Here is a 25,912-nt window from a genome sequence, read left to right as displayed (position 1 = left end):
CTTTATGATTAAATGGTTTGATCTTCTTGCTGTCCAAGGGACCCTCAAGAGTCTTCTCCAACACCACAGTTCAAAAGCATCAATTCTTCAGCATTCAGCCTTCTTAATGGTCCAACTCTCACATCTGGACCTGACTACTGAAGAAACCATAGGCTTCTGTCAACAAAGTGATGTCTCTGCTTTATAATACACTGTCTAGGTTTGTCAGAGCTTTTCTTCTAAGGAGCACATGTCTTTTAATTTCATGGCAAGAAAATAAAATCTGTCACTGTTTTCATTGTTTCCCCATCTATCTGCCATGAAGTGATGGGACTGGATGCTATGAGCTTAGTTTTTTGAATGTAGAGTTTTAAGCCAGCTTTTTTCACTCTCCTCTTTTGCTTTCATTAAGAGGCTGTTTAATTCCTCTTCCCTTTCTGCCATAAGGGTGGTGTCATCTGCATATCTGAGGTTATTGATATTTTTCCCAGCAATCTTGATTCCAGCTTGAGCTTCATCCAGCCTGGCATTTGCATGAAGCACTCTGCATATAAATAAGCAGGGTGACAATATACACCCTTGATGTACTCCTTTCCCAATTCTGAAGCAGTCTGTTGTTCCACTTCTTGCTCTACAATCTTCAAGACTGAAAAACACTAAGGTTTGTATACTTGAATAAGGAGTAAGGCAAGGTCAAGAACAATACCTCCCTGAACATCTCTAGCAGAAAAAAAAAAAAAAAACCCACAAAACATGGTATGGCAGATCAGCATAGAAGAGAGAACACCTAAAGACAGAAGTGTGTATTCAGATCACTAATACACACAAATTTGAGCAATTAAATAACTTCTCTGGGATTCTGTGTCTTCATGAAAAAGGTGGTAATCGGATTCGGCTAGACTGTGAGAACTGTTAACATTCTAGGACACAGTGATCTGAGGAACTCAGGAAGCTTCCCCTGCACCTCCCTCCCTATGTGCTGCTGCAATCTCTTTTTCATCAGCTGAACACTCCATAATTTGGAATCTGTTTCTCAGTGCTTCTAGGGACTGTTCCTGAGTTACTACCCAAGGAGAGACTATTTGAATGGTGAGACAAATGGAGAGGTAATTCTATGTATATCTTTAAGGACAGTGCTGAAAAGTTGGGTCTTGTGTTACTACAAAGCAATAGAAGAGTACTAACTTAAGACCCTGGTAGTGGCGGCAGCAACAAAGATAAACATGGTTTATTTCACAATTTTGTGGCTGCCGCCACTACCTAAAGGAGACCAGTCCTGGGTGTTCATTGGAAGGACTGATCCTGAGGCTGAAACTCCAATACTTTGGCCACCTCATGCGAAGAGTTGGCTCATTGGAAAAGACCCTGATGCTGGGAGGGATTGGGGGCAGGAGGAGAAGGGGACGACAGAGGATGAGATGGCTGGATGGCATCACTGACTCGATGGATGTAAGTCTGAGTGAACTCCAGGATTTGGTGATGGACAGGGAGGCCTGGCGTGCTGCGATTCATGGGGTCGCAAAGAGTTGGATATGACTGAGCAACTGAACTGAACTGAACAGGTTTCTCCTTTTCTGATATATGTGATCTATGGACTTTATTATATAGATTACATTATTATATAAATAATTATATATTATTATTAATCACATTTCTCCCTCTTACTTCGGCTGTAAGAAAATTTAGACCAAACTCAAATTTAGTTATAACCACTGCATTAAATTTAGAATTCCTGTAGTTTGAGTTCTTTTTTGTTGTCCTAATTTTCCTGTTTCCAGTGTATCATGTCTTTTGTTGCAAGCCAGCTTAACTTCTTTATAAAAAATGTTGGAGGCATAAATAGGTAAAATAAACGTAAAATATCTGTCTGAAATATTTTGCTTTAATTGTGATTATATAAACAAAAATAGAAAATATACCTCTATCTTGATTATTTTAAAATTTTAAGGTTAATTTGGCTTTAGTAGGGTACAAAAGTTTAAGTTAGCATAATAATTGGCAAAATTATAACTGGAAAATTTAAAGACAACACAAATTGCAACAATATTTGTACCGCTTTTATTTGGAAAAATAACCATCTGAATGCATTTCCATAGTATATTACAGTTAAGTACTTCATGACATGATTAGCATTCAGTAGTTGAAAAACTATTAAACTGTGCTTGAGAAGATTCCAATTGGTTCAAAGTCATTCACTGAACTAAAAGTCATTTCCTCATTTTTATAGTCACGGCATTTACCAGAGTCATTCAACTCCAATTTTCATAAGAAAACATTACAGACAAAATCCCACTGAAATCATCAAACAATATGTTATGCTGTTACAAATATGTTATGCAAAATATAACACTGGCACCAGATTTGTATCATCACGCTTTGCAAAGATATATTGCACATGCTAAAGCATAAAATATATAGACAAAATTACCAAACAAAAGATATTTGCATTGAATTTTTAGGTCACTGCATAAGAAACTCATACAATTACATTTTATACACACACTCAGATTGTCACTATCTTAAAATGCTCTTCCCCTATAACACTGACCTATGGTTTATGGTTTTGTAAAAAGAAAGCATTTTAGCACTGAAAAATCAAACATAATTCCTATAGAAAACTTCAGCATCTTCATTTTCATTTCAAAGCAGGTAAAAGGGGAAAGAGGAAAAAAGACACTTTATACATTCAAAGAAAGGCTGAAATGAAAACTCACTGGTATTATATTGCTCTGATAACACTCAAATGAAAAAAAATACAAAACATTTCACAGAATATTTTCAGAATATACAAATATAAAAAGGCACTCTAACTTCATATCACAAGACAAAAAAAAAAAGGGATGGGTTCTTCAACCAACACAACAGATAAGCAAACCAAGTTGCTCAACAGTACAAAGAATTACTAGTGCAGCAAATCCATTTGATGTTCTTGTCCTAATTTAATAATAAAATAATAAACCAAGCAGCTGTTCACTGCCTAAAGTACCAAAACATACTATGGTGCCCTTTTATTAGTGATAAATAGAAATCCCCTGAGCTATTTACTGTAGAATCATAGCAGATTTTAGGCAATTTGGAGATAGTAATGTATTTACCAAGGATAGGCAGACATGGCAAATAGGTAAGTGCAATGAAACATGATCCCTGTGGCTGTGGTTAAAATACAGTCTAAAAATAACATATTTGGGTAAAAGCACAAAACAACCAAGACTCAATTAAAAGCACAATGTTTTCTGTTTTTGTTTTTCTTACAAAGCTATGTGGCAAATCTAGTTTTCTAAGAGATGTGAATGAAAAACACAGAACATAGTTTTTAAAGTCATTTCTTAAGGGAAAAAACTTGGTCTTGGGAAGAGGGAGAAAGAGAAAGAGAGTGGGGGAGAGAGATTCAATAAACAATTCACGGCATGATTTTATATTGTTCTTTTGTCCTCCTTTCTGGCAGTGAGAGTGGGGAAGTCAGAACGCAGCTCCACAGAGATAATGTCGCAGGGCTGTCACTGCCTTGCTGTAACATTTCTTGTTCTCTGTGCTACTCTATAGGAAAAATGGTAACGCTGCTTCACCATTAAATCAGGCATCGCATTTCTTGCTTTAAAGACCAACTGAGCAAGATTTCCATTCACTTCTGGAAAAAGACTCTACAATATATCACGTTTCTGCAGTGTTAGAGCTCCCTTACTTTCAGGGTTTTGGTAAAGGTAAGGTCATTATTGCTCATTAGCAATTTATCCACTTTTTCAAAACTCAATTTCTCCAAGCAGACAAAAAGGACAGAGAAAGGAAAGGAACACAACACCAAGAATTAAAAAAAAAAAAAAGAAACAACGGCAGTGGTGAAACAAAAGGTTTCAGTGAAATTAATACCAGGTCTTATAAGTCCTTTGAACAAGTTCTCATTTGTGAAGAACCCAACATGAATTTTTAATAAAATCCAGAATATTACAGAGTGAAGACTTTTACAGTTAGATGAAATACATAGTATGGTATCTGTATTTGATCCAGGTATGTTAGGACACTGTTTAAAAAATATCTCACATACATTAAGATAGAAATTTCCAGAGTGAAAATGGAACCCATTATAAAATATTGGAGAGCAGTACTCTAATGCAACATGTTTCTGTCCTGTCTCTTCCTCAAGTAGAAAATAGCATGAGCTGGTGATTTTTATTTCTCTTCTTGGTACATGTGCCCACACACTGACAGAGTTCCCCATTAGGTTCCTGGGACCATGAGATTTTCAGCATGTTCAGGATAATTTCCGTATCTTTCTTTGGGCCCTCTTTGTGCACATGACCGACTACACACTTCAGTTTGCATCTTGAAGAAAAGCATAAGGACTGCAGTGTATTCTAAGCTCTGAGCTGGCTACACACAGGCTGAGTCATGGATGTTGTACCTTTTTTCAACCGATGTGGAAGAACCTGAGGGTCGGCTGGAAACCTTAACAGTGGAATTTCTGGGCTTGCCCTCAGGAATGCAGGCCAGCCCAGGGAAAGTTCTGTATATTTTCCGGCTTCCTCATTATTCCAAGTAAGACAAGTAGGAATTAAAACAGAATAAACAATGGATATTTCCTCGGCATTTGTTTCATTTCAAATAAATACAAACACATATACATCAAAGTATATGAACATTTTCTCTAGTTTGGCAAAAAATTAAGCTGTGGTAAACACATTATTAGTTACAAATGTTAAGCCAACAGCTAGAAATCTGTGTCATAAGAAATATAAAATACAATAAAGACTTACGCAAAAAGATTACATTTTAACTCCATAGAAAAGCTATTTCAGTTCTTACTTCCACTTTGAAGGAAAACAATTTAAATCTTCAATTTTAGACGGAAGCATTTTGGTCCTTGTGTATAGCTGGCTGATGAACTACAGACATAGATAAATACATCCATATACATGTGCCTGTGTACGTGCATAATTTAAAGTCTCATTCTTCTTTTTGTACAGCTATTCCAGGTGCAGAGCGGGGTCCATTTGACCTAGAAGCTTTGGCAGAGGAGAGGGAGCAGACACAGTGTTCACTACGATGATTTCATCATGGAGCAACTTTAATCGGCTTTAATTTCCATTTCACCCATTTCTACATCGTGCTTTCACTTCCACTCACTGAGCATGACTTTGACCGAAAAGCTCATTTAACATTTCACCACTGATGAACAATACTGATGGCTCTTATGTTTTTTAATAAAGTTAGTATTTTGATTTACAGACAAATTAATAAAGGGTAGTTTCATATTTGCATATATCTCAAAGTTTCGGTGCAATATAATTTTCACCTGAAATGTTATTGAAGTGATTCAGGTTCAATCATTTGGTGAAAATTAGTCACAGGCTTGTTACAGGGAGCACTGGGTGCCACATTTTTGTTAAATGAAAAAAGCAAGTTCAATTTTCAGCGGATTTTCCCCTTCATTTGGCAACTTAAACAAAAATCCTCAAAAAGAAGTTCTGGATATTTCAGTACTTACTATAGAGAGGATACCACTAGTGCCACCTGGGAAGCCTATGAATAATTGGACTCCCTTAAAAAAGATTATTACAGGCATTATTTCTGAAGATGAACACCTCTACCTTTGGCTTCTAGTAAGGAAGTAAACATCAAATTGAGCAGAGGTTTGAGGCATCTCCTATCCAGCCCTTCCCTCCCTTCCTTGGGGACATGAATGTCACATTGATACACTTTTGAGAACTCACTGCTGAGTGAGTACATGAAAAAAAAAAAAATCTCCCTCTTTGTTGCATTATCCCCAAAGAAAAAGAATTAAATGTTTTCTTAAAATTCCACATTTAAAATGAGAGGTAGACTTTCACAGAAGTATCTCAGCTCTAAGGAAAACATGAAACAAAGTAAAACCAAGGCCCAACTGTATGAGAGCTTTGCCCTACAGCCTAGCCGCCTTCCCTGGGCTTGATTAATTCCTTTTCTACTGGCTTCTGGAAGCTCGGCCCATAATAATACTTGAATACAACATAAATCTGGAATTCAAGCTTTGTTCCCTTCCTCCAACACGGGTGATCAAGGAAAAGCTTCTACAGTCCAAAGTCAGAAAGTTTCCGAATCAGAATCATTTTCATTGTACCCATCCTCAGAGCCTACATTGTTACTGCACAGGCTAACCATGCTACCCAGGTTGGAGAGGGTCGTCCTGCTCAAACTGTCTTTTTTAAAACAAACGAAGTTGACAGCCGTCATTGTACTGGAAGGAGAAAAAGTCATCATGGTAGCCAGAATGAGGGCCAGGCAGTCAGCCACGTCTTTGTTAGGAGCACAAGCCAGGGCCGGGGTATGACCTGGGCGTAAATGCAGACAAGGAAGTGGTTAGTCCGGGCAATCCAGAAATGGCGTGAGCGTCCCACAGTACATCTCAAACGACCTCACACGTGGAGATGTATGTTGAGTTAGAAATCATGCCAGGCAAAAGGAGTTACTTCCCACAAGTCATGCTTGGGGTGAGGCTGGAGGGGATCAGGAAGGGGTAGACATTTGATGGAGGGCTTTTTTTTTTTTTTTTTCCCAGCTTACATGACAACAACAAGCACTATATTATCCGGAGTTAGGCAGGATTCCAGTCTTCATCTAGTGAACAGAAACAGGAGGTGGGGCGGTGTGTGTGACACAATTCCACAAAACAAAAAACAAAAACAGCCACAGGACAATCAGAAAGGTGTTTCCACTTGAGAGCACACACACACACCATGCGCCTCGGGCTGGGGTTAGGGCACTCTCATTCTGAGAACAATGACTTTCCACGTCAGATTAGAGAGGATGCTGAGAATCAGGTGTCTGTAAGAGTCAGTAACACTGTTTTGTCACTTTATATAGACTTTACATGAAGAATGCACCAGGAAGCTGGTTCTAGAGAAATGGAATCATTTGAGTAGATGAGATACAGCACTGGTTGGTTGTGGTGAAATGTACTATCATTTAAAAGAAACTTAAACAGAATTTTAAATAATGTCAACACCACTAGCCAAAGTCCCAAATCCTAAATGTAACAGATATGGGGAGATTGCTGTGTGCCATAGAGTCATGTCATTCTCGACTATGTGAACTTGATGGGTCAAGTCTGGAAGAGAAAATGATCTCAACATATGAAGCAGGAGCCATGGGGAGGTAGATGAAATCTTCGATTGAGCCTACCCTTATTCAACCTTTATTCTATTGGCTGGAGAGGTTTAGCCTGCCCCCTCTCCTGGCTAAACTTTCTACTAACCACTGGCTCATTTTATTCAGAGGCACTGGCTCAAAAATCTTAATTATTTTGCTGTATCATTTGTTAGCACTTGACCTGATTTCTACTCTCCTCCCCGCTTAACAGATGAGTCCTCTCTCTGGTATGAAGACAAACAAGAATGGACAGATACCTTAATATTCCATTCCTTAAAGGTCTCTGATAAGTAATTAAGATTGCAGTGCCGTACAAAATCATCCCAAATGTTCCTAGGCCTTTAGGGTGTAGGCTAAGCTCTGATACAGGCTGTGGTTCTCCAACCCTGGTGCACTTATTCTTGAGTTTGCTATGGGCTGAACAAGTCCCAGATATATCAGACTTACACTGCAGAAAGGCAAAACTAATTCATTCTGGTCTCTTGGGTCATTTTGGAGAAAACTGTGGGCCTCTGCACTCCAACCCTAAAGTATTAATGTATATACATATAGTGGTAATAAGAAGGTGAGGGAAGGTGGGGCAGGAAGACCGAGGAGATGGAGTAATAGAGAACTTTTTGCATCTCCTACATGAGTCAGATTGGGGACAGAGCGGGGTACATGCTAGGATAAATGGGGCTGCAAAACCAAAACTAATAGGAGTTAGCTAATGATGTCATATGGCTGCTTACTTCTGAGAAATAGGCATGAGCTGCTAATTCCAATACCTGTAATAAGCAGTTGAATTACGTTAATACATTTTATAATACTTGAATTAAATGCCACAATTAATGCCACATTCAAAAAATTACTGAGTTGATAAATATCCAGAAGTTCCTCTTTTGCTCCCCAAAGTTAAAAGGCATGGTAGTTTAATATAATTCTTGTACTCATGAGCTTTCTAAATTTCTTAGGAAACAGAGTAGAAAGCTTCTGTTAAGAGTTAATTCATTTCGAAAAGAAATGTGGTATAGATCAGAAGAAGTTTTCAAGCCTAGATGTTAATTTAAAAATTTTACTCATGTTCCCCAAATATCCATACTGAAAATACGAGTTCTGATCTGTTCTGTAAAATAATACCTAGAGGTTTGATCTCAGAATGAACTGAAATACAAAGATGTTTTAATTTGAGCCCTTGAGCATGCACCCATGACACGTGATCCCTAACTCTTCAGCATGTGCAGTTAAAATTTCATGTGAATACCAAGTTGAGCGTCTCTAACATATTTCAACCACCGTGCTGAGGAGTTTGAGACCAGCTGCTAACATGACATGCACATGGAAGGCACTGGTGGACTGCAGGGAGACTCTGTGTTTTACAGCAACAGACAGGACAAATTATCCTTGTTTGACTGCCCACACACAGGGAACCTCCAAGAGAAAGAGAGTTCTCACTGCTTTTTTAAACTAGCTCCTGGGTTTCCCATTGCCCTCTGGCTTCAGAGCAGGTGCATTGGCACCTGAAATCATGGCTTACTTTTCCCACTTACCATTTTCATCTACAGCAAGTACACAAGCCCCTTTGGCCAGCAGCTCCTCAACGACCACTTTCAAGCCATTGCGTGCGGCCACATGGAGGGGTCTGAAAAAAAGACAACACCAAGTGTCAGTCGTGATACATATTTGTATGAGAATGTGGCATTTTGAGTAGTCTGTGTGGTTGAAAGAAAGGACTTGAGAATCTATAAATAACACGAGTATTTTTACTTTTTCAAAAAAGGTTTCTGAAGAGCTAACGATCCAACTGTTCTTCCACATTGGCCCAAATTCTTCTGCAGATATTATTGTACAAATATTTTACACCTCAAACAACCTTAGTGACAAGTCACAGGGAGCCAGAGAAAGAACTCAAGTTCTGGTGTGTTTTCTAGAAGGTTCTTTACCCCTTGCTTTCTACATCAGTATTTGAATCACTATTTCACACAGTTAATCAATACAAAATCAATATGACTGGTGTTACTATCATTCATATACATAATCTTAAACCTTGTTATTACTAAAGGCATGAAATGAAGTTCTATTGAATTTAGAATATCTTAAAGAATAATGTCAAACAATATATTCTGCTATTCTGCTTAAAAATCTTAATGGAAAAAAATTCTTATATTTCTTTGCCCTTAAAACAAATGCACAGGTAATTTCCTAAAATGGAAAATGAAGCAGCTTTGGGGTCTTTCACACTAAGGATTACACTGAACTATATTAAAATATAATAACGCAAATAGCTTAAATGCTTCAAGCATATTCTGGGAACTTGATTTATAAAACTTGTTTTCCAGTAAGAATACATAAAACTAATACATTTAAACAAAGTTTCTCCTCAAATATGGTGGCTGATAAGATTTTCTAACAACCCACTATATTTTTAGTACTACCTTAGAAATATCACCAAGGAAAAACACAGACCTCACAAAATTCTATGAAGGCATATCAGAAGAAAATTTCCAACTAAAAATGTCTAGCTTGGTCAGCAATTGTAGATATGTGACCATGAACTTCACAAAGGAAAAGCCAGATTTGTGTCTTTCATCACTGCGTCCCCCAACTCTAGCCTAGAATACAGCACATTTTTATTATTGGTTGAATGAATGACTATGAATCTGGGATTTAGTCAAGCTTTAGTAGTCACACTTACGTCTGCAGTGCATTGTTTTTTGCATTAATAAGGCTCTCATCTTGTATCTTGTCAAGTATTAACAAGGCACATTTTTCATGACCCTAATGAAGGAAAAAAGATAAGCAAATGGAACAAAGATACAGCAATGTTCTGGGGAAATCACTTCAGTATGCTTTAACTTTAACCTGTATTCCCTGCCTAATATCAAAATAGGCTATTTTCTGAAGAATACATTTTGTTCTAAGAGCAAATGATTAAACAGCCCTAGATTTTCAAAGATTCTAAATAAGGTGTTTTAGGACTTGATTAATATAGATCTGATCTAAAATATTATAATTTTTATGATAACTTTTAGGATTACTGTCCAGAGAGCTGAAGCTATGTCAGCTAGGTCAGCAGATAAACAGAAAGTAGAATTAGGAGAGTCCTTTAAATTCTTCAATAAAGCTTTTTAAACACAAGTCAAGTCCCATCTCCTTCCTCAAGCCTTCAAATACCACCGCAGTATCCACCTATCACTGGAATTCCCATTGTACCTGTTATCTGTATCATTCATCACTGGCTGTCTTATATTATAGAGTCTTTTCCAGCAAAGGTCATTCTTTTCTTCCTCATTCAAAAGATACCTCTATATGTTACGACTAATGATAGTTTAAAATCTAAAGCATCAACTAATAAAATAGAGACCCTTTTGGACCTTCAGGCCCAGTGCCTGGTTAAGGGGTGACCACTTCCTAAACCCTTGACACTCAACATGTGGCCCAACAACAGAACAGGAGGATCAGCATGACCCGGGAGTTAGAAATATTGACCCTCAAGCCCCACTCTTGGATCTACTAAATTAGAATCTGCATTTGAACCAGATTATCAGGGGATTCGTTTGCGCAATGTCTGAAAAAGCATTGTACTTATATTCATAAAAACACTACAATTTGACATGAACTTCAGGAACCGGAGCACTTTTTGTGGTATCCATTTTTTTGCGGATCATGAAATGGGAAAATGTAACCAATGAAAGGAATAGCTGAGACTTCTGGTACCACTGGGTATAGATAACACTTTTGATAATACAACTATATTGGAACAAACCACCATCACTGGTGTCAACTAGCATCATATTACAGTGCCTTATAAGGGAGACATGTAAAGATAATTTTAGAAGTGCCCATGGAGTTTTCATCGTCATGTACTGCTGGTGGAATGTAAATGGTTAAAACCTTATTACAGGGCATTTTGGTCTTAGAAGTGTTCATAGCCTTAGACTCACTAATTTCATATTTAGGGATTTATTCAGATTATTATACTACAATTAGTATTATTTGTAGTAGCATATATTTGAAACAAGGAAATGTTTAACAATAGGGGATGGGTTGAACCAAGGGTAGCACAATCCTAAGGCAGGGTTCCATACATCTTCTAAAACACTATAATATATGATGTCTGAAAGGAAGATATTCATAATATATGATTCAGTAACAAAAGCAGGTTATCCAACAGTATGATCCCACTCTCATAAAATCATACATTTATCTTTTTACAGAAGCAGGAACCTTGAGCTATATGTGAACACCATGCTCTTAAAACAAACACACACACACACATTCTTTGCATTAAACTACGTACCAGAAGAAGAGAGAGACAATAGAAGCATACCTATTTGCCTCATAAAAGAGTATTTTTGGCTGTGCTATTACAATGTCTTCAAGCAGAATAAATGAAAACATGTGGAACTGCTTATATTTTAGAAGCCATTTAACTAAGTTCCTAACCTGTGTTTAAAAGCAAAATATGATACCACAACCATGAAGACAGATTCAGTGGCAGCATCAAACCAGATCGTGGCAAGAATTCAAGTGGCAAATTCCCTGAAAAGCATAGCCCGTCAACCCCTTTGTGTGGGTCTGCCTTTTGCTTCCCCCATTGATTCCACTGAGCATGACACCATCCTGGGAAAACATACATCTTAATTGAGAGCCATGATACACATACTTCTGATGAACAGATTTAGGTATTATTATTATCATTAAATAACAGTGTTTCAAATCCTTTTACATACTTTACTACTAGCCAAATGTAAGGATGTGTTCAAGTCCTTATCCTTCACAGTCAGGTCAGCCTGGGCACTGTTCACCAAAATATCTGCAGAAAAAGCCAAAAGATAGTTACTAAGACTACATTCTGATTACATGCATTTTGAAGAAGTTACAACCAAAACAATAATGCTTTTAAATTTGTATACTCACATTACCATAACTAATATTTTTAAAGAAGAAAGGAACAATTTATTGCCATGAAAGTGAAAGTGAAGGTCACTCAGTTGTGTCTGACTTTTTGCGACCCCATGGACTATCTGGTCCATGGAATTCTCCAGGTCAGAATACTGGAGTGGGTAGCCTTTCCCTTCTCCAGGGGATCTTCCCAACCCAGGGACTGAACCCAGGTCTCCTGCATTGTGGGTGGATTCTTCCAAGGATATTGCAGTGGGTGGCCGATCCCTTCTCCAGTAGTCTTCCCAATCCAGGAATCGAACCAGGGTTTCCTGCATTGCAGGTGGATTCTTTACCAACTGAGCTATCAGGGAAGCCATTTAATTGACATAGTTGTTCTATTCAAATCCAAATTCCATAGTCATTAATTTATTTTTATTTCTTTGGCTGCTCCAGGTCTTAGCTGCAGCATGCATGATCTTTAATTGAGGCACACAGGGTCTAGTTTATTGATCAGGGATCAAACCCGGGCTCCCGCTTTGGGAGCATGGAGTCTTAACCAGTGGGCCACAAGGGAAGTCCCTATAGGCATTAATTTTAATTGTCTTTACAGTTTTGTTATTTCCAGGTAAAATGATTCTATTGTTCTATTTGGTCTCTAAATGTTGACAGATTTCACTGTGGAAAGGTGGGCTCACTTTGACAAAGTCTATCAATAACCAAGTTAACAGGGGACTAAAAATGAACAGCAAGTAGATCAGGTGGCTTAAATACAATGTTGGTCTTCTCTAACACGTATATACAGAGAGGATGATCACTTTCCCAAGTTTACATTCCTTTGGTTTTAGACAGGCCTAAGCTCCAAGTCCACAAGTCAAGCACATACCCACGGCACCAGCCTGCCCGTTCTCAGCAGCCATCATCAGTGGTGTTTTCCCTGAATTGTCTGCCGCGTTCACTTGAGCGTTGTGTCTGAGAAGAAGCTGCAAGCACTCCACGTGATCAGCAAATGCTGCTGCATGAAGTGGTGTCCTAACGATTTAAAACAAGTATGATGTTAGCTTCCTATAAACTTAACACACTCCCTTTCTGTATGTGCCTGAGAAACACGTGCATGGTGTCATCTTAGGGATTTAAAACTTACTGGCTTACAGAGATGGTGACCAGGTTCCCCCAAAGGCCATTCAGGGTAGACACCGAAGTGTCACCTATGTGAACGGCACCCCTAGATTTGGGGGGTGTAGGCAGTGGTCCTGATAATAAAACCAGCATCTTTACTGACCCTTTAATCTTGAGTTCCAATGACCTCTCTCATCATTGATAAACATACTTTCAAAATTAGGCCTTAGATTTGTAGATAATTGGTTATTTTTTTTTAAAAGCCTACATCATTTGATGTGAATGGTTGGTTTCTTTGGGAGGACAATTTGGCATGATTTATAAAAATTAAACACTGATCTTTGAACCAAAAAATTCCAATTCTAGCACTTTTATCTCTCAGATGCATTTGGTCATGCAGATACATGTACTAGACTATTCACTGCACCATTCATTATAACACCAAAATTCTGAAACAACGTAAATATTCTTCAAAGGAAGACAAGCTGATTAAATTATAACATCCAGTCAATGGAATAACATGAAGCTTTAAAAAGAATATGGTAAATATATATGTCCTGGTATGGAAAGATCTCCAAGATATATTAAAAGGAGAACATTAATATAGAATGTTCTCATTTGTATAAAAAGAATATAAGCATATATATTGTTATATATTTTTGTAGTTATATATATAAAATATTTGGAAGAAAATAAAAATTTAGAAAGAACAGTTTAAAGTAGTTTTCTCAGTGGAAGAGGCTGGGGCCTCTGGACTAAGAGGGTAATTTTTTTATATATCATTTATTATACTTAATTTTAAAAAACATGTCTATATATTACTTTTTAAATCAAAAACATAGATGTTTGGCCACTCTGTAGCCAAAAAGAAGGCTAAGATTCATCAGACAAGAGCCATGCTCTTAGGATCACTTACCTGCCTTTGTCATCTCTACAATTGACAATACTGGAATCTATGGCCCCAAGTAGCAGTGATGCACAATTCTCATGATCATTTATTCTAAAATGAAAATAGATTTAAAAATTTAAAATCCTGCTCCCTAAAAAATGATATATCCCCTCCTACTCCATCTTTCTATGCACTATATCTTTAATAATCTGATGCATTTAAACATTTTGACACAAATTTTGAGCAAAAGTTTCATTCACCAAAGAAGAATTTCAATATTATGAAGATTGGAAAATTACCATATATGAAATCTTCCTGGAATAAAATGCCTTTCTAATTATCCACATGGATAATATTGTTAACCCCAATTTATTTTTAAAATTTGGCAGACAAGTGTGACTATTGATACACCTGAAGAGCTCTTCACATGGTGTATACTGTGTTTCTCAGGCCACCCCTTCCTACCATTTCCCTGGGAGGTTTGTGAGCCACCTTGGAACCATGGCACTTCACAAAAAACTCCTGAAAAATCATTAACATTGGATACTGCACTTTGATATCAGACTTATTTGCCTTTAGCAGCAAAATGGAATATACTGGTCTTATCTGTAATCTAAAAGCGTTTTCTTCCTGCCAAAAGCCATTTCTCTAGGTGTAGTTTAAAGAATTCAAGCCACACCATTAACTTCCAGTGTTTCTACTTACATTGCACAGTGCAGTGGAGTGAAAGGATTACCGATAAACGTTCGAAAACATTTCTGCTCCAAAAGTACCTCTATACAGTTTTCATTACCTGCAAGGAACCAAAAGAATTTAGAGACCTTCTAAGATGAAACTTTGTTTAATGAAAGTTTCTATTTTTTCATTAAGTACTGAATTCTGGCCTATGAATTTTCCTGAATTGATTGAATGATCATTCTCCATGGAATAAAATTCACCAAATGCCAAAATGTTTTTAACTATGTTCATAAGTGTTCTGAGATATAATGAATAAATTAAGCAGTGATGAGAAAGAGACCTCATCTGCAAGCAGAACAATTCTACCATATTCACAGCTCTTAGTAGATAGGTGCCTAACATAGGTATGCCTCAGTTTGTCATATTTACAACAGAAAATTTCCCTTTTAACCACATGAATAGGTTCACTTATAATTTATGTACTCTAGGGAAGGGAGGAGGATGTCATTGATAAAAAAGAGTACTTATGATAATGCAGGTTAAAGGACTTTGACTGTAAAACACTATATAGTATTTAAAAGGGTAGCAAGAACAGTTCCTGGCAAATAGTATGGACCCACTGAGTATTTTTTAGTGAGTAGATGAACAAATGTGAATAATTACTTTCAACAAAATGGCAGGTAGTTTTCAAATCAACTGAATTTAAGTAAGGTCCCAGCTCTGTGAGCTTACTTGTTATGTGATCTATGAGCCTCCATTTCCTACAAAAAAATCGGAGAAGGAATACCTGCCCTATTGATGTCACAGGATGATAGGAAATTTATTTGATAAAGGACCTAAATGAGGTTTGTGAAGCAATGTTCTCACACAATTGTTAAGGCAAGAAGGTAAAGCTATTTGGCTTTGGAACATGGATTGTTGCCCTGGAAACCTCTTCTTGGCTGAGTTCTATGGTAAATTAGAGCTCTCTTCTGATCTACCCCAGAATTATGTTGATGGAACAATTTGAAGTATTAAAATAAGTCAAACATTTTTTGTACCTAAAGAGAAAAAAAGTGAAACTTTGCTTTTAGGAGGACTGCAAAGTATATGAAGTAATGAACATACAAATCCCCTAATTTTATGTAAGTTATACTGCTTAGCTTTCTAACTATATCCAACTCTCACTCAAATATTCGCAGACATTTCAACCTATTACTATGAATTTCCCTGAAGGACCTAGCTTGGGGCAGCATCTACATAAGCCATTTCTTGCAGGCTATACGAATCTCAACCTAAAGGTCTGTGTAGGTAGGTCTGGGGACCCTTGAAGGACTTTCAGTGTTTCCAAGTGCTCAGCGAAGGAGATTCTGGGAAGAGGGGAGCTTAAACCTCCAATCTGGAAGACTACACTGGAAGTGTAGATTCCAGTGGATCGTTTAGGAGAGGCCTGCTCCCTTTCCCCTGCTTATACCTGGAGAGGTCTTAGAACAGACAGACCTATCACCCCTGCCCCATCCAACTCCACATGGGAGAAAATGTGGTCTGTGGGAGGTTTGCCACCTGCTGTTATAATCAACACTGGCACTCCATCACCCCCTTCCTGTAGGATTTCCAGTGCCAGATAGATCTTGCAGCTTAACTCACATGGGGGTTAGGGAGACCTTACCCATTAGCAAGTAAATTTAAAAAAAAAAATCACAATCCTCCAATGGCAAGGAGGGAACAAAACCAAACTGAAAAAGTGGAAAATTTGACTCTTACTGAGGTCAGAACCAATGAAAAAAAGAGGATCATAATAAAAACATAATGAAAGATCTTAAATTGATACAGTTAGAGCACCATAATGGAGAAGGCAATGGCACCCAACTCCAGTACTCTTGCCTGGAAAATCCCATGGACGGAGGAGCCTGGTGGGCTGCAGTCCATGAGGTCGCGAAGAGTCGGACACGACTGAGCAACTTCACTTTCACTTCACAGAGCACCATAAAACTTTTCTGGACCCAATAATCATAGTTTCTGAGTGAAAATTTTAATAGAAGAATTGATTATGGATAAATAAAACAATAGAAGCACAGTAAGAAATACATGGACATGAATTTGCAAACTCTGGGAGATAGTGGAAAAGAGAGGAGTCTGACGTGCTACAGTCCACAGGGTTGTAGAGTCGGATAGGACTTAGCAACTGAACAACAAGAAATATTTGGGAAAATACTCGTGTAAGCTTAGGGGTAGGAGATCTTTTTAAGCAAGACTGTAAACCTACATACCATAGAAGAAAAAATCTCACAGATTTCAACTACATAAAAGTTCAAAATCTTTACATGGAAAAAGATATCATCAACAAGGAGCAAAGACAAATAGTGAACTGAGAAAAAAACGTTTGCAACACACAGAACACAGAGAAGATTCATATTCTAAGACAAGGTGCTCCTACAAATGTGTGAAAAAAGATAAACAACTCAATAGGAAAAAAATGAGCAATAGATGGAAAAAGTAATTTCCAGAAGAGGAAATGCAAATACATAAATCAGTACACAATTAGACAAGGAAACACAAAATAAAATGAGATACTCTTTTTTTGTCCTTCAAATTGACAAAAACTAAAAAGATGACATGACCTTGGGCTAACAAAAGCTTTTATTTACAGTTGGTGGGGGTAAAAATTATGGCATACTAAAGCAGTATGGTATAATTTATTAAAGTTAAAAAATATACAAGCCCTCATCAATAATTTCACCTCTGGAAATTTATCTAACAAAATAAAGTACCATGATATGAACATACACACTGCAGTACTGTTTATAATGAGAAAAAAACCTAAAAACAATTTGAATGTTCATCAACAGGGATCTGGTTGAATAAATATTAAATTCTGATATACACACTCATACTCATGCATGTCTATACCTATTTATCTGCTATAAAATATTCAACTATTAAAAAGATCAATGTATATACATTGATTTGTAAGGTTATCTGCAATAGAATGTTGAGTGAACAATAAGAATAGTTACAGAATATTTGTTATATGATTCTAGTTTTAAAAAGATGTACATACATATATATTGATTTACATTTTCAAGGGAGAATTATGAAAAATAAATACCAAATTACATCAAAAAGTGAGTTTGGAAATGACTTAATTTTACTTTAGAGGCTTCAGTATTTTTTAAATGTAACAATTATCATGCATTGAACTTTTTCTACTCAAATAAGTGAAACACAAATTTTAAATCTCCTCAGTAGCAAGTGTAACTAAATAAATGGGACTATGAGACATAAAAATGCAATGCTGAAAGATAAGTCATGCCCCTACCAGCTGTCAATTGTGACATTATTACATCATATTGTTTTGGTTGTTTTTAGCTGTATTATTTCAATTCCTTGTAGGATCCTTGGTTATCTCATATAGAAAAGAAAGCCTGATTTAAACTAGTTAGTTCATCAGAAGTTCTGATGAGGAGTTACATGTTACTGGTTAACAAAAAACGTAAAGTGCATTTTCATTTCAATATGGCATCACGGTAGCCACAGAGGGAGAAATATTTTCTTAAAAAGGTATTTTTGTTTGTTTTGCAGTATCTGAATGCAGAAAGATAGGATACCTTGGTTACCGCATCATGTTATGTTCTCACTTCCTTTGCGATCACAGTGGTGTTGGGACAGGAAGTCTATCGGAATCAGTCAAGTGACGACTCACCATTGTAACAAGCCCAGTGGAGTGGCGTGTAGCCTTGGTTGTCTTTGAAAGAACAGTCCTCCTCGGAAAGCGCCATCTGGAGCAGCTCACTCAGCCACGTGGCATGGCCACGAGCAGCTGCATAGTGCAAGGGTGTCCTCCCTCTGGAATCTTTACAGAGAATCGACACTTCTTGTTCCAGCAGCATTTGCACACATTCCTCATGTCCCGTCATAATCTGATGCATCGCAATTAAAAACACAACACAAATCTAAGAAGACTCAGCAAGCAAAGTTGTTGACTAAGTGAGGTTAGGCTCAAAGTAAGTGGACATAACACCCAGGTCTTAAGGGAAAAGACTCTTATCCTACTCCAGAGAAACGCAGAAGAACCTAGCAGGAATTCATAACATAAAGGTCTGTGTGGACATCAGCATTTTAGAAACATCTCTTGACTTGCCAAACATAACCATGGAAAGTATCATGATGCAGTGGAAAGTATCAGCTTTAAAATCAGGAAGATGTGAGTTAAATTCTAGCTCCCTCTTGTAAAACTTGGACAGGTTAATTTATCTCTCTATGCCTAACTTTACCCACCTGTAAATGGGGATAGTAATAATGACCTCATAGGCTGTTGTGAGGACTAATGAGATATGTAAAGGCTCCCAGACTGCTGTGTGGCCCATAGGAAGTACCAAAAAATAAGATCTATGATTATGGCATTAAACATTTAGAGTTCCTCTTCTTTTCATTGATCATGGTGGTCAGCACCATCTTTAAATAACAATCCCCTGATTTCTGCTTTTGTTTTTGATATACTTTAAAAAACAGTTCAGCAGGTGTATATGAAGAATTACACACAGTGTACTTATTTCAGCAGAGTACATACTTCAGGTGGCAAATGGGCCCACATTGTAATAAAGAACAATTAAAAATAGCGTGGTTACTCAAAACTAAGTAATCATCAGAATAAATTACAATACCTGCACACAATGGAGGATTAGAAAAAGATAGGGCAGAAAAATATTTAGTGACATGGACAAAGGTACTTGATAAACTATAAGAAAAAAAAGTTCCAAATAGCATCTTCAGTATTATTTTTAAGATTTAAAACAAATCTATATTTAGAAAAAAAGATTGGTGATATATATCAAAAAGTGGTTATCTCCAGGAGGTAAGATTACTAGAGATTATGATTTTGTTATTTGTGCTTGAAGATTTTTTTTTGCAAATTTCCTATAATGTGCATGCAATCAGAAGGCAGAACCAAGTCTCGCAACAATAGGTGTTCATGCATCTATTATCACAGTCAAACATGACAACTCAAGAGCAGAACCTAAGAGTACCTGTCATTATTTTATCTTTGCAAGAGATTTTGTAATTTCTTTTTGACTGACTGAGGTTAATTGGTTATCTCAAGCAACAATCTTCTTACTAAAAATTCATAAGGAGGTAAAAAAAAAAAAAGAAGAAGAAACAAGTTCACTACAGAATTGCTTGACTAAAGCTAAGGAAGATGTACATACCCCTCTGTGTAAAGCTGTGCAGCCCATGATGTCGACAGCATCTACATTTGCTTCCTTTTCAAGTAACAATGAAACAGCATCACTGTGTCCATACGCTACTGCAAGCATTAGTGGGGTTCTAGGAAAAGAGAAAAATTGGGCTTTTATTTTTTAATGAAGGTATTTATTTTAATTGGAGGATAATTACTTTACAGTATGGTGGTGGTGATTGCCATACATTGACATGAATCAGCCACAGGTGCATGTGTCTCACCCATCCTGAACCCCCTCCCACCTCCCTCCCTACCCCATCCCTGGGGGTTGTCCTGGAGCACCAGCTTTGAGTGCCCTGCTTCATGCATTGAACTTGTACTGGCCATCTATTTCACATACAGTAATATACATGTTTCAATGCTAGTCTCTCAAATCATCCCACCCTTGCCTTTTCCCACAAAGTCCAAAAGTCTGTTCTTTACATCTGTGTCTCTTTTGTGGTATTGTATATAGGATCATCGTTACCATCTTTCTAAATTCCATACATGTTAATATACAGTATTTGTGTTTCTCTTTCTGACTTACTTCACTCTGTATAATAGGTTCCAATTTCATCCACCTCATTAGCACTGTCTCAAATGCAGTTCTTTTTTATAGCTGAGTAATATTCCATTGTGTATATGTACCACAATTTCCTTATCCATTTGCCTGCTGATGGACATCTAGGTTGCTTCCAAGTCCTAGCTATTGTAAACAGTGCTGCAATGAACACTGGGGTACATGTATCTCTTTCAGTCTGGTTTCCTCAGGGTGTATGCCCAGCAATGGGATTTCTGGGTTGTATGGCAGTTCTATTCCCAGTTTTTAAATGAATCTCCACACTGTTCTCCATAGTAGCTGTACCAGTTTGCATTCCCACCAACAGGGTAAGAGGGTTCCATTTTCTCCACACCTTCTCCCATATTTATTGTTTGTAGACTTTGTGATTATGGCCCTCTGACCAGCATGAGATGAAACCTCATTGTGGGTTTTGATTTGAATGGGCTTTTAAAAAGAAGATTAAAAAATACTCATCATTTCCAGTGGGAGCATCTTCCTCTCTTCCTTAGTCTCTCTCTTTCTCAGTCTCTCTCCCTTTTTGACAATTGCTTAGTATTTTCTGTGTCCCCGATTTGCTGTCTACTGCCTGGAACAAGCTATCTGCCTCCAGTCTCTAATGACTACATGGAATGGTGGCAGTGGAATGATCAATATGAGTAGAGCAGAGGAAAGTTCCACCTCAAAATGCTCGCTTGAATCCCATCATTTTCAGAACTACACAGCGTGGGCCAAATATCAATTGAGCAGGGAGTGTGTGTATGTAAGAGATGGTCTTGTTTCCATCACAGCAACTGTGAACTACTTTTACAGTTTTTTATGTTGGATTTCGGTTCAGTATTTCATTTGAACAAAGCTCCATTGCCTTAAAGAAAAGTAGGACAAGTCCAGAGGAAAGACCCAAGTGCTGGGCTCCAGGCGGTGAGGTCCAGTTCTGTCTTCAACATGAACTCATATATCTGGGGTGAGTCACTAGTGCTTTATTGCTCTGCATTTCCTGTTCGTAAGACTGGGTGGGAGAACAGGCTAACAGATGGAAAATACTCGGGGAAAAATAACATAGGAAGGATAAAAATATGAAGGATTTTTATGGAGGTGATAACTTCTTGAGGTCTGTCCTATTCCATTATTAATTTTTAAAATGAGATGGTAGCAGCTTCAGAAGAGGGTAAAAATGAATAGAAAGAAGGAACAAATGAGAAAATATTTTTAAAAAGCCAGAGCACAAGGCTACATATATAAAAAGTTAGCTCTTTTTCATCAAGACACACACACACACATTTTTCTTGGGTATATACTCCAGTGCAAAGCTACTTCATTCTTCTAGGGCCCCCATCCGTCAATTTCACCCCAGTATAAACGCCAAATCTAGAATTCCGCATTCCGCATTCAGCCCTCCTAGCTGTTTAACAAAGTAACTGATCAGCTGTGATCTGAAATGTCAGCCCCAGGTGTGAGAACACTTACTGTCCTTTGGCGTCTTTCACATCAACCACTTCTGGGTTGTCTGCAATTTCTAGTAATAGCCGCATACACAGCGTGTGACCGTTAATTACTGAAAAAGAAAATAATGGACGTTCTTTTAACAGACCACAGAGATCCCTCCAAAATAAAATTTATTTGGACTTCAAATTGGTGGTTTCCATTGTTGCTTGAAAGCAGGAGGAGAAGGGGACAACAGAGGATAAGATGGTTGGATGGCATCATGGACTCAATGGACATGAGTTTGAGTAAACTCCAGGAGTTGGTGATGGACAGGGAGGCCTGGCATGCTGCAGTCCATGGGGTCGCAAAGAGTTGGGACAAGATTGAGGGACTAAACTAAACTGAACTGAATTGTTGATGGACATCCCCAGGTGTCCAGCTAGTGCCAGCTGCTGGGCACAGCTGGCAATACATATGTTACCAACCCATCTCCACTTTCTTCCTATCAGGACACTGTGGTCCTCATCTAACTTTCTTTCCTGGATGCTGTATAGAGGCTTTTTTCCTTAAAGAGGACATCCTTTCTTATCTACTCCTATAGAACTGATCATCTCTCTTCACTTTCTAGGTAATCTTTCTGTTCCTCTGAGAGAGTCTCCCAACTCTGTACAATCTTCCTGTGTCCAGTCCACCTCAAGTACTTTTAAAAGAAGGTTGAAGGGGGAGGAGAAGGCAGAGGAGGAGGGAGAGGAGAGCAGGTGAAGGAGGGGAGGAGCAGAAGAGAGGAGGAGGGAAGAGGGGAGCAGAGGAGGGGAGGAAGGGAGATGGGAACAGAGTTTGCTTCTTATCCCCATCATTTCACATTCTGAGGTAGATGTTCTGACTGATACTAGTGACTTTAAGTCAGACCTCAAGCTGGCAATGTTAGCCATTGGCTCGCTGCTCACTGATTGACTGGTACTCCTAGAAGACTCACAGATGGCTCCCACCCCAAGAGCTGGAGGACTTCTCCGTCTGAGTTCCTCATATCAAAGCCCTTGTTTCTCTGCCTTCTCCCAGCAGCCTCCCACCCTCTATCACCTCCGTTCCCCTCTCTCTTCCCTGCTGAGCTCTGACTGGGGGCAGCAGGCCCTGCCCCTCCTCACTCAGCTGCCCAGGTGGGAACTGGCAATGGGCAGGAAGCATGGCCCCAATCTTGGGTTGGCCTTGACTGCCTGGGGTGGAACCCATAGACTCACTCTGTCCTGTGTGCACCAGGCAAGATGTTCTTTTAGGAAGAAGACCCTGGTGCCACAGGGTTAGGAAGCACCTCCCAGGCTGATAATCCCTGGGGTAGGGTACTTTCCTTTAGCTCGTTGAATGGAACCCGCAACCTTGCAAAAGACATGATTTTCTACTCAGGGAGTAGGATGCAAACAAATATATTTAAAATTCTGAATGTGACCTTCTCTCTGAACAATAAGAACACCATAAAATACATTGCATTAACCTTGTTATGGTTGGAGAGAGAGAAGGGAATAGATGCAGCTATGTTAGGTTGATAAAGGCTCTTCTTAGAGCTGTGTTTTACAGCCCTTTTTATTGCATGCCAGTCATGAGAGAAGGCTAATTTAATGACAGCACATTTTTCAGGCACAATACGTATTAGAATTAGCTCACATTCATCAACACCACTCAAATTAACTACAGGGATAATACCCCCATTTTGTAGGCCATTGCATTCAGCTAATTCTCAGCAACATCCCATTTATGTACCTCAGGAGGAAATCTTGTAGAAATGTTGTTGCTCTTTTGCTTTTTGTTTTAAAAATTACGTTAAGTCTCTTAGCACTGGGGAAATAAGCAAGAGGTTTAATGTATGCTTAAAAGAAAATAATTAGCAGAGGACTGAAAGCTAAATACTACAGGTGGTACTATTTTATAATACTCATGAAATACAGCATATTTTGATTGATTCCTTTTTCTATATCAATTTGATATTCTTTAAATTCTTGTTGTTGTTATTCAGTCATTAAATTATGTCTGACTTTTTGCCGTCCCTTGGACTGTAGCCCACTAGGTTCCTCTGTCCTCCACTATCTCCTGGAGTATGCTCAAATTCAAATAGTCATAATCATAATAGTTTCAAGGATTTTTATTTTTGCCTAAACTAAAAAAGGGGAAAAATGATCTAATTTGTATCACTCATCCAGTATGAAGGAAACGGCAACCCACTCCAGTATTCTGGCGTGGAGAATCCCATGGACAGAGGAGCCTGGCGGGCCATGGTCCATGGGGTTGCAGAGAGTCAGACACGACTGAAGGAACTGAGCACATCCGGTATGCTGGAGGGCAAACTAATTGCTACAGTAGTGTGTTTTTCTTGGGCAGGTGCGGTTGAGATGGTGGGAGGTGGGTGCGTGTAGCTTTTTTGAACTTAGCTAATAGCCCTCAGTAAATACAATTCCCCCTTATTTTAAAAGTGTGGCTACACTAGAATTCTCGGCTTCCTACACACATTTTCCCCCAATGGTCTTCTAGCAAAAAGATGCTACCATTTCCTTTTGCTGTGCCCTGCCAAATCCAGCTTTGTCTCAGACTAGCTCAGCCTCTCCCCGACTATGAGTGACAGCCATTTTTCATGCTGCTTAAAGACCACAACTGTCATTACAACTATCTATGCCAAACCCTCTAAAATCCATCCTGGCTCCTGTTCCTCATAGAACTCTCAGGATTTGAAACAAAAAATTGGCCTCTCAAATGAGCTGGAAAAGATTCTGGAAAACCAGATTCTCAAAGCACAAGCTAAAGCTTCTGCACAGCAGACATTTTGTGGAGAATAAAATCAAATGACAGCCTGCACGTTCTCAACAAATTGCACGGGGGACACCCCAAAGGAGTGAGTCCTGTTGACCACTAGGGGGCTCCATTGGACTACAGCCTTTATCACAGTGGCAAATGAATGACTGATTATTCTTCATTGTTTACCTGTTCACAAGGGTGATTTTCCACAACCAAAATGGGTCCTTTGTAAGTGTCAGGAAGTACTCGGTAACTAAAGCAGGGTGCTGGCATTAATAATAGGCAACTTTAAAAGGATAACTAAATGTAAACTATATGGTAATACTAAGAATGCCTAGAATACTAAATTTTATAATAATACTTACAAATACCAAAAAGACTAAATGTGATGGAAAATAAGAATTTATAATTTAACCATACCAATCACTGCTGACCTCATGGCTAAAGTTTTTTTCTAGGAACAACTGTTTCCAGATAATTAAGCAACGCCATGTTTTTTCAATCTTTGTATTATTTTTCCTCAGTGGTTTGAACATTCAGAGATGTGGATGGCAATGCTTCCACAAAGTCTAACATTCTGAGAAAATTTTCCCAAGTACAAGAATCACAAAGTCTTTTGAAAACTGTTTTCATTCCTTTGCTTCGTCTATATATCCATTATTTCACAGTGAAAGATACTTAGTTCTCTTTATAATATCTGCTATCCTGATCAAAGGCTATTATCACTGAACTCCTGAACCCAAAGAAAATGGTGCCTTAGCTGAGCTAGAAATTCTTCCACATTACCTTGTCATCTGTGTATATGTCTAGAAGTATCGACACAGTTTTATCTAATGTGCATTAAAGAAAAATCTCAGAAGAGGCAAATCACTTACTTTTTGAAAAATACATGTAGCTTTTTAAGAGATTATTTTTACACCTGATGCATCAAGAGTCAGAACAAAATTGTGTTGGTAAAGCAACAATTAAAAATAATTACTAAAAAAGGAAAAAATAAGGAGTAAATATTAATGTATATTAGTACATATATATGAAATCTAGAAAAATGGTATTGATGCACCTATCTGTAGGGCAGGAATAGAGATGTAGACATAAAGAATGGATTTGTGGACACAGAGGGGGAAGGAGAGAGTGGGACAAGTTGAGAGAATAGCATTGACATATATGCATTAACATGTGTAAAATAGATAGCTAGTGGGAAGCTGTTGTACAGCCCAGGGAGCTCAGCTCGTGCTCTGTGATGACTGAGAGGGGTGAGATGGGGGATGGGAGGGAGGCTAAGAGGAAGGACACATATGTA

At 38.1% G+C, this 25,912-nt stretch overlaps 1 protein-coding gene across 2 annotated transcripts in view; it reads right to left on the bottom strand.

Annotated features, from left to right (window-relative positions):
* Nucleotides 1-2,014: 2,014 nt before the first annotated feature.
* The window catches only part of ANKRD44 (ankyrin repeat domain 44), a 310,656-nt gene continuing 286,758 nt past the window's right edge, over nt 2,015-25,912 (bottom strand). Inside the window, exons 19-28 of one of the 2 annotated variants that reach the window (XM_040228877.1) lie at nt 21,874-21,961; nt 19,837-19,954; nt 18,333-18,549; nt 14,678-14,765; nt 14,000-14,083; nt 12,851-12,996; nt 11,814-11,896; nt 9,776-9,858; nt 8,631-8,722; nt 2,015-6,284 (exon numbers count right to left, since the gene is read on the bottom strand). In XM_040228877.1, coding sequence (XP_040084811.1) covers nt 6,037-6,284; nt 8,631-8,722; nt 9,776-9,858; nt 11,814-11,896; nt 12,851-12,996; nt 14,000-14,083; nt 14,678-14,765; nt 18,333-18,549; nt 19,837-19,954; nt 21,874-21,961 — 1,247 coding nt within the window. In that variant the 3' untranslated portion in view covers nt 2,015-6,036. The remainder of the gene's footprint in view (nt 6,285-8,630; nt 8,723-9,775; nt 9,859-11,813; nt 11,897-12,850; nt 12,997-13,999; nt 14,084-14,677; nt 14,766-18,332; nt 18,550-19,836; nt 19,955-21,873; nt 21,962-25,912) is intronic. The other variant, XM_040228878.1, reaches the window with a different exon arrangement.

The sequence above is a fragment of the Oryx dammah genome, unplaced genomic scaffold (genome assembly GCF_014754425.2).
Source record: "Oryx dammah isolate SB20612 unplaced genomic scaffold, SCBI_Odam_1.1 HiC_scaffold_27, whole genome shotgun sequence".
Classification (NCBI taxonomy): domain Eukaryota; kingdom Metazoa; phylum Chordata; class Mammalia; order Artiodactyla; family Bovidae; genus Oryx; species Oryx dammah.
This window is presented reverse-complemented; position numbering and strand designations above follow the sequence as displayed.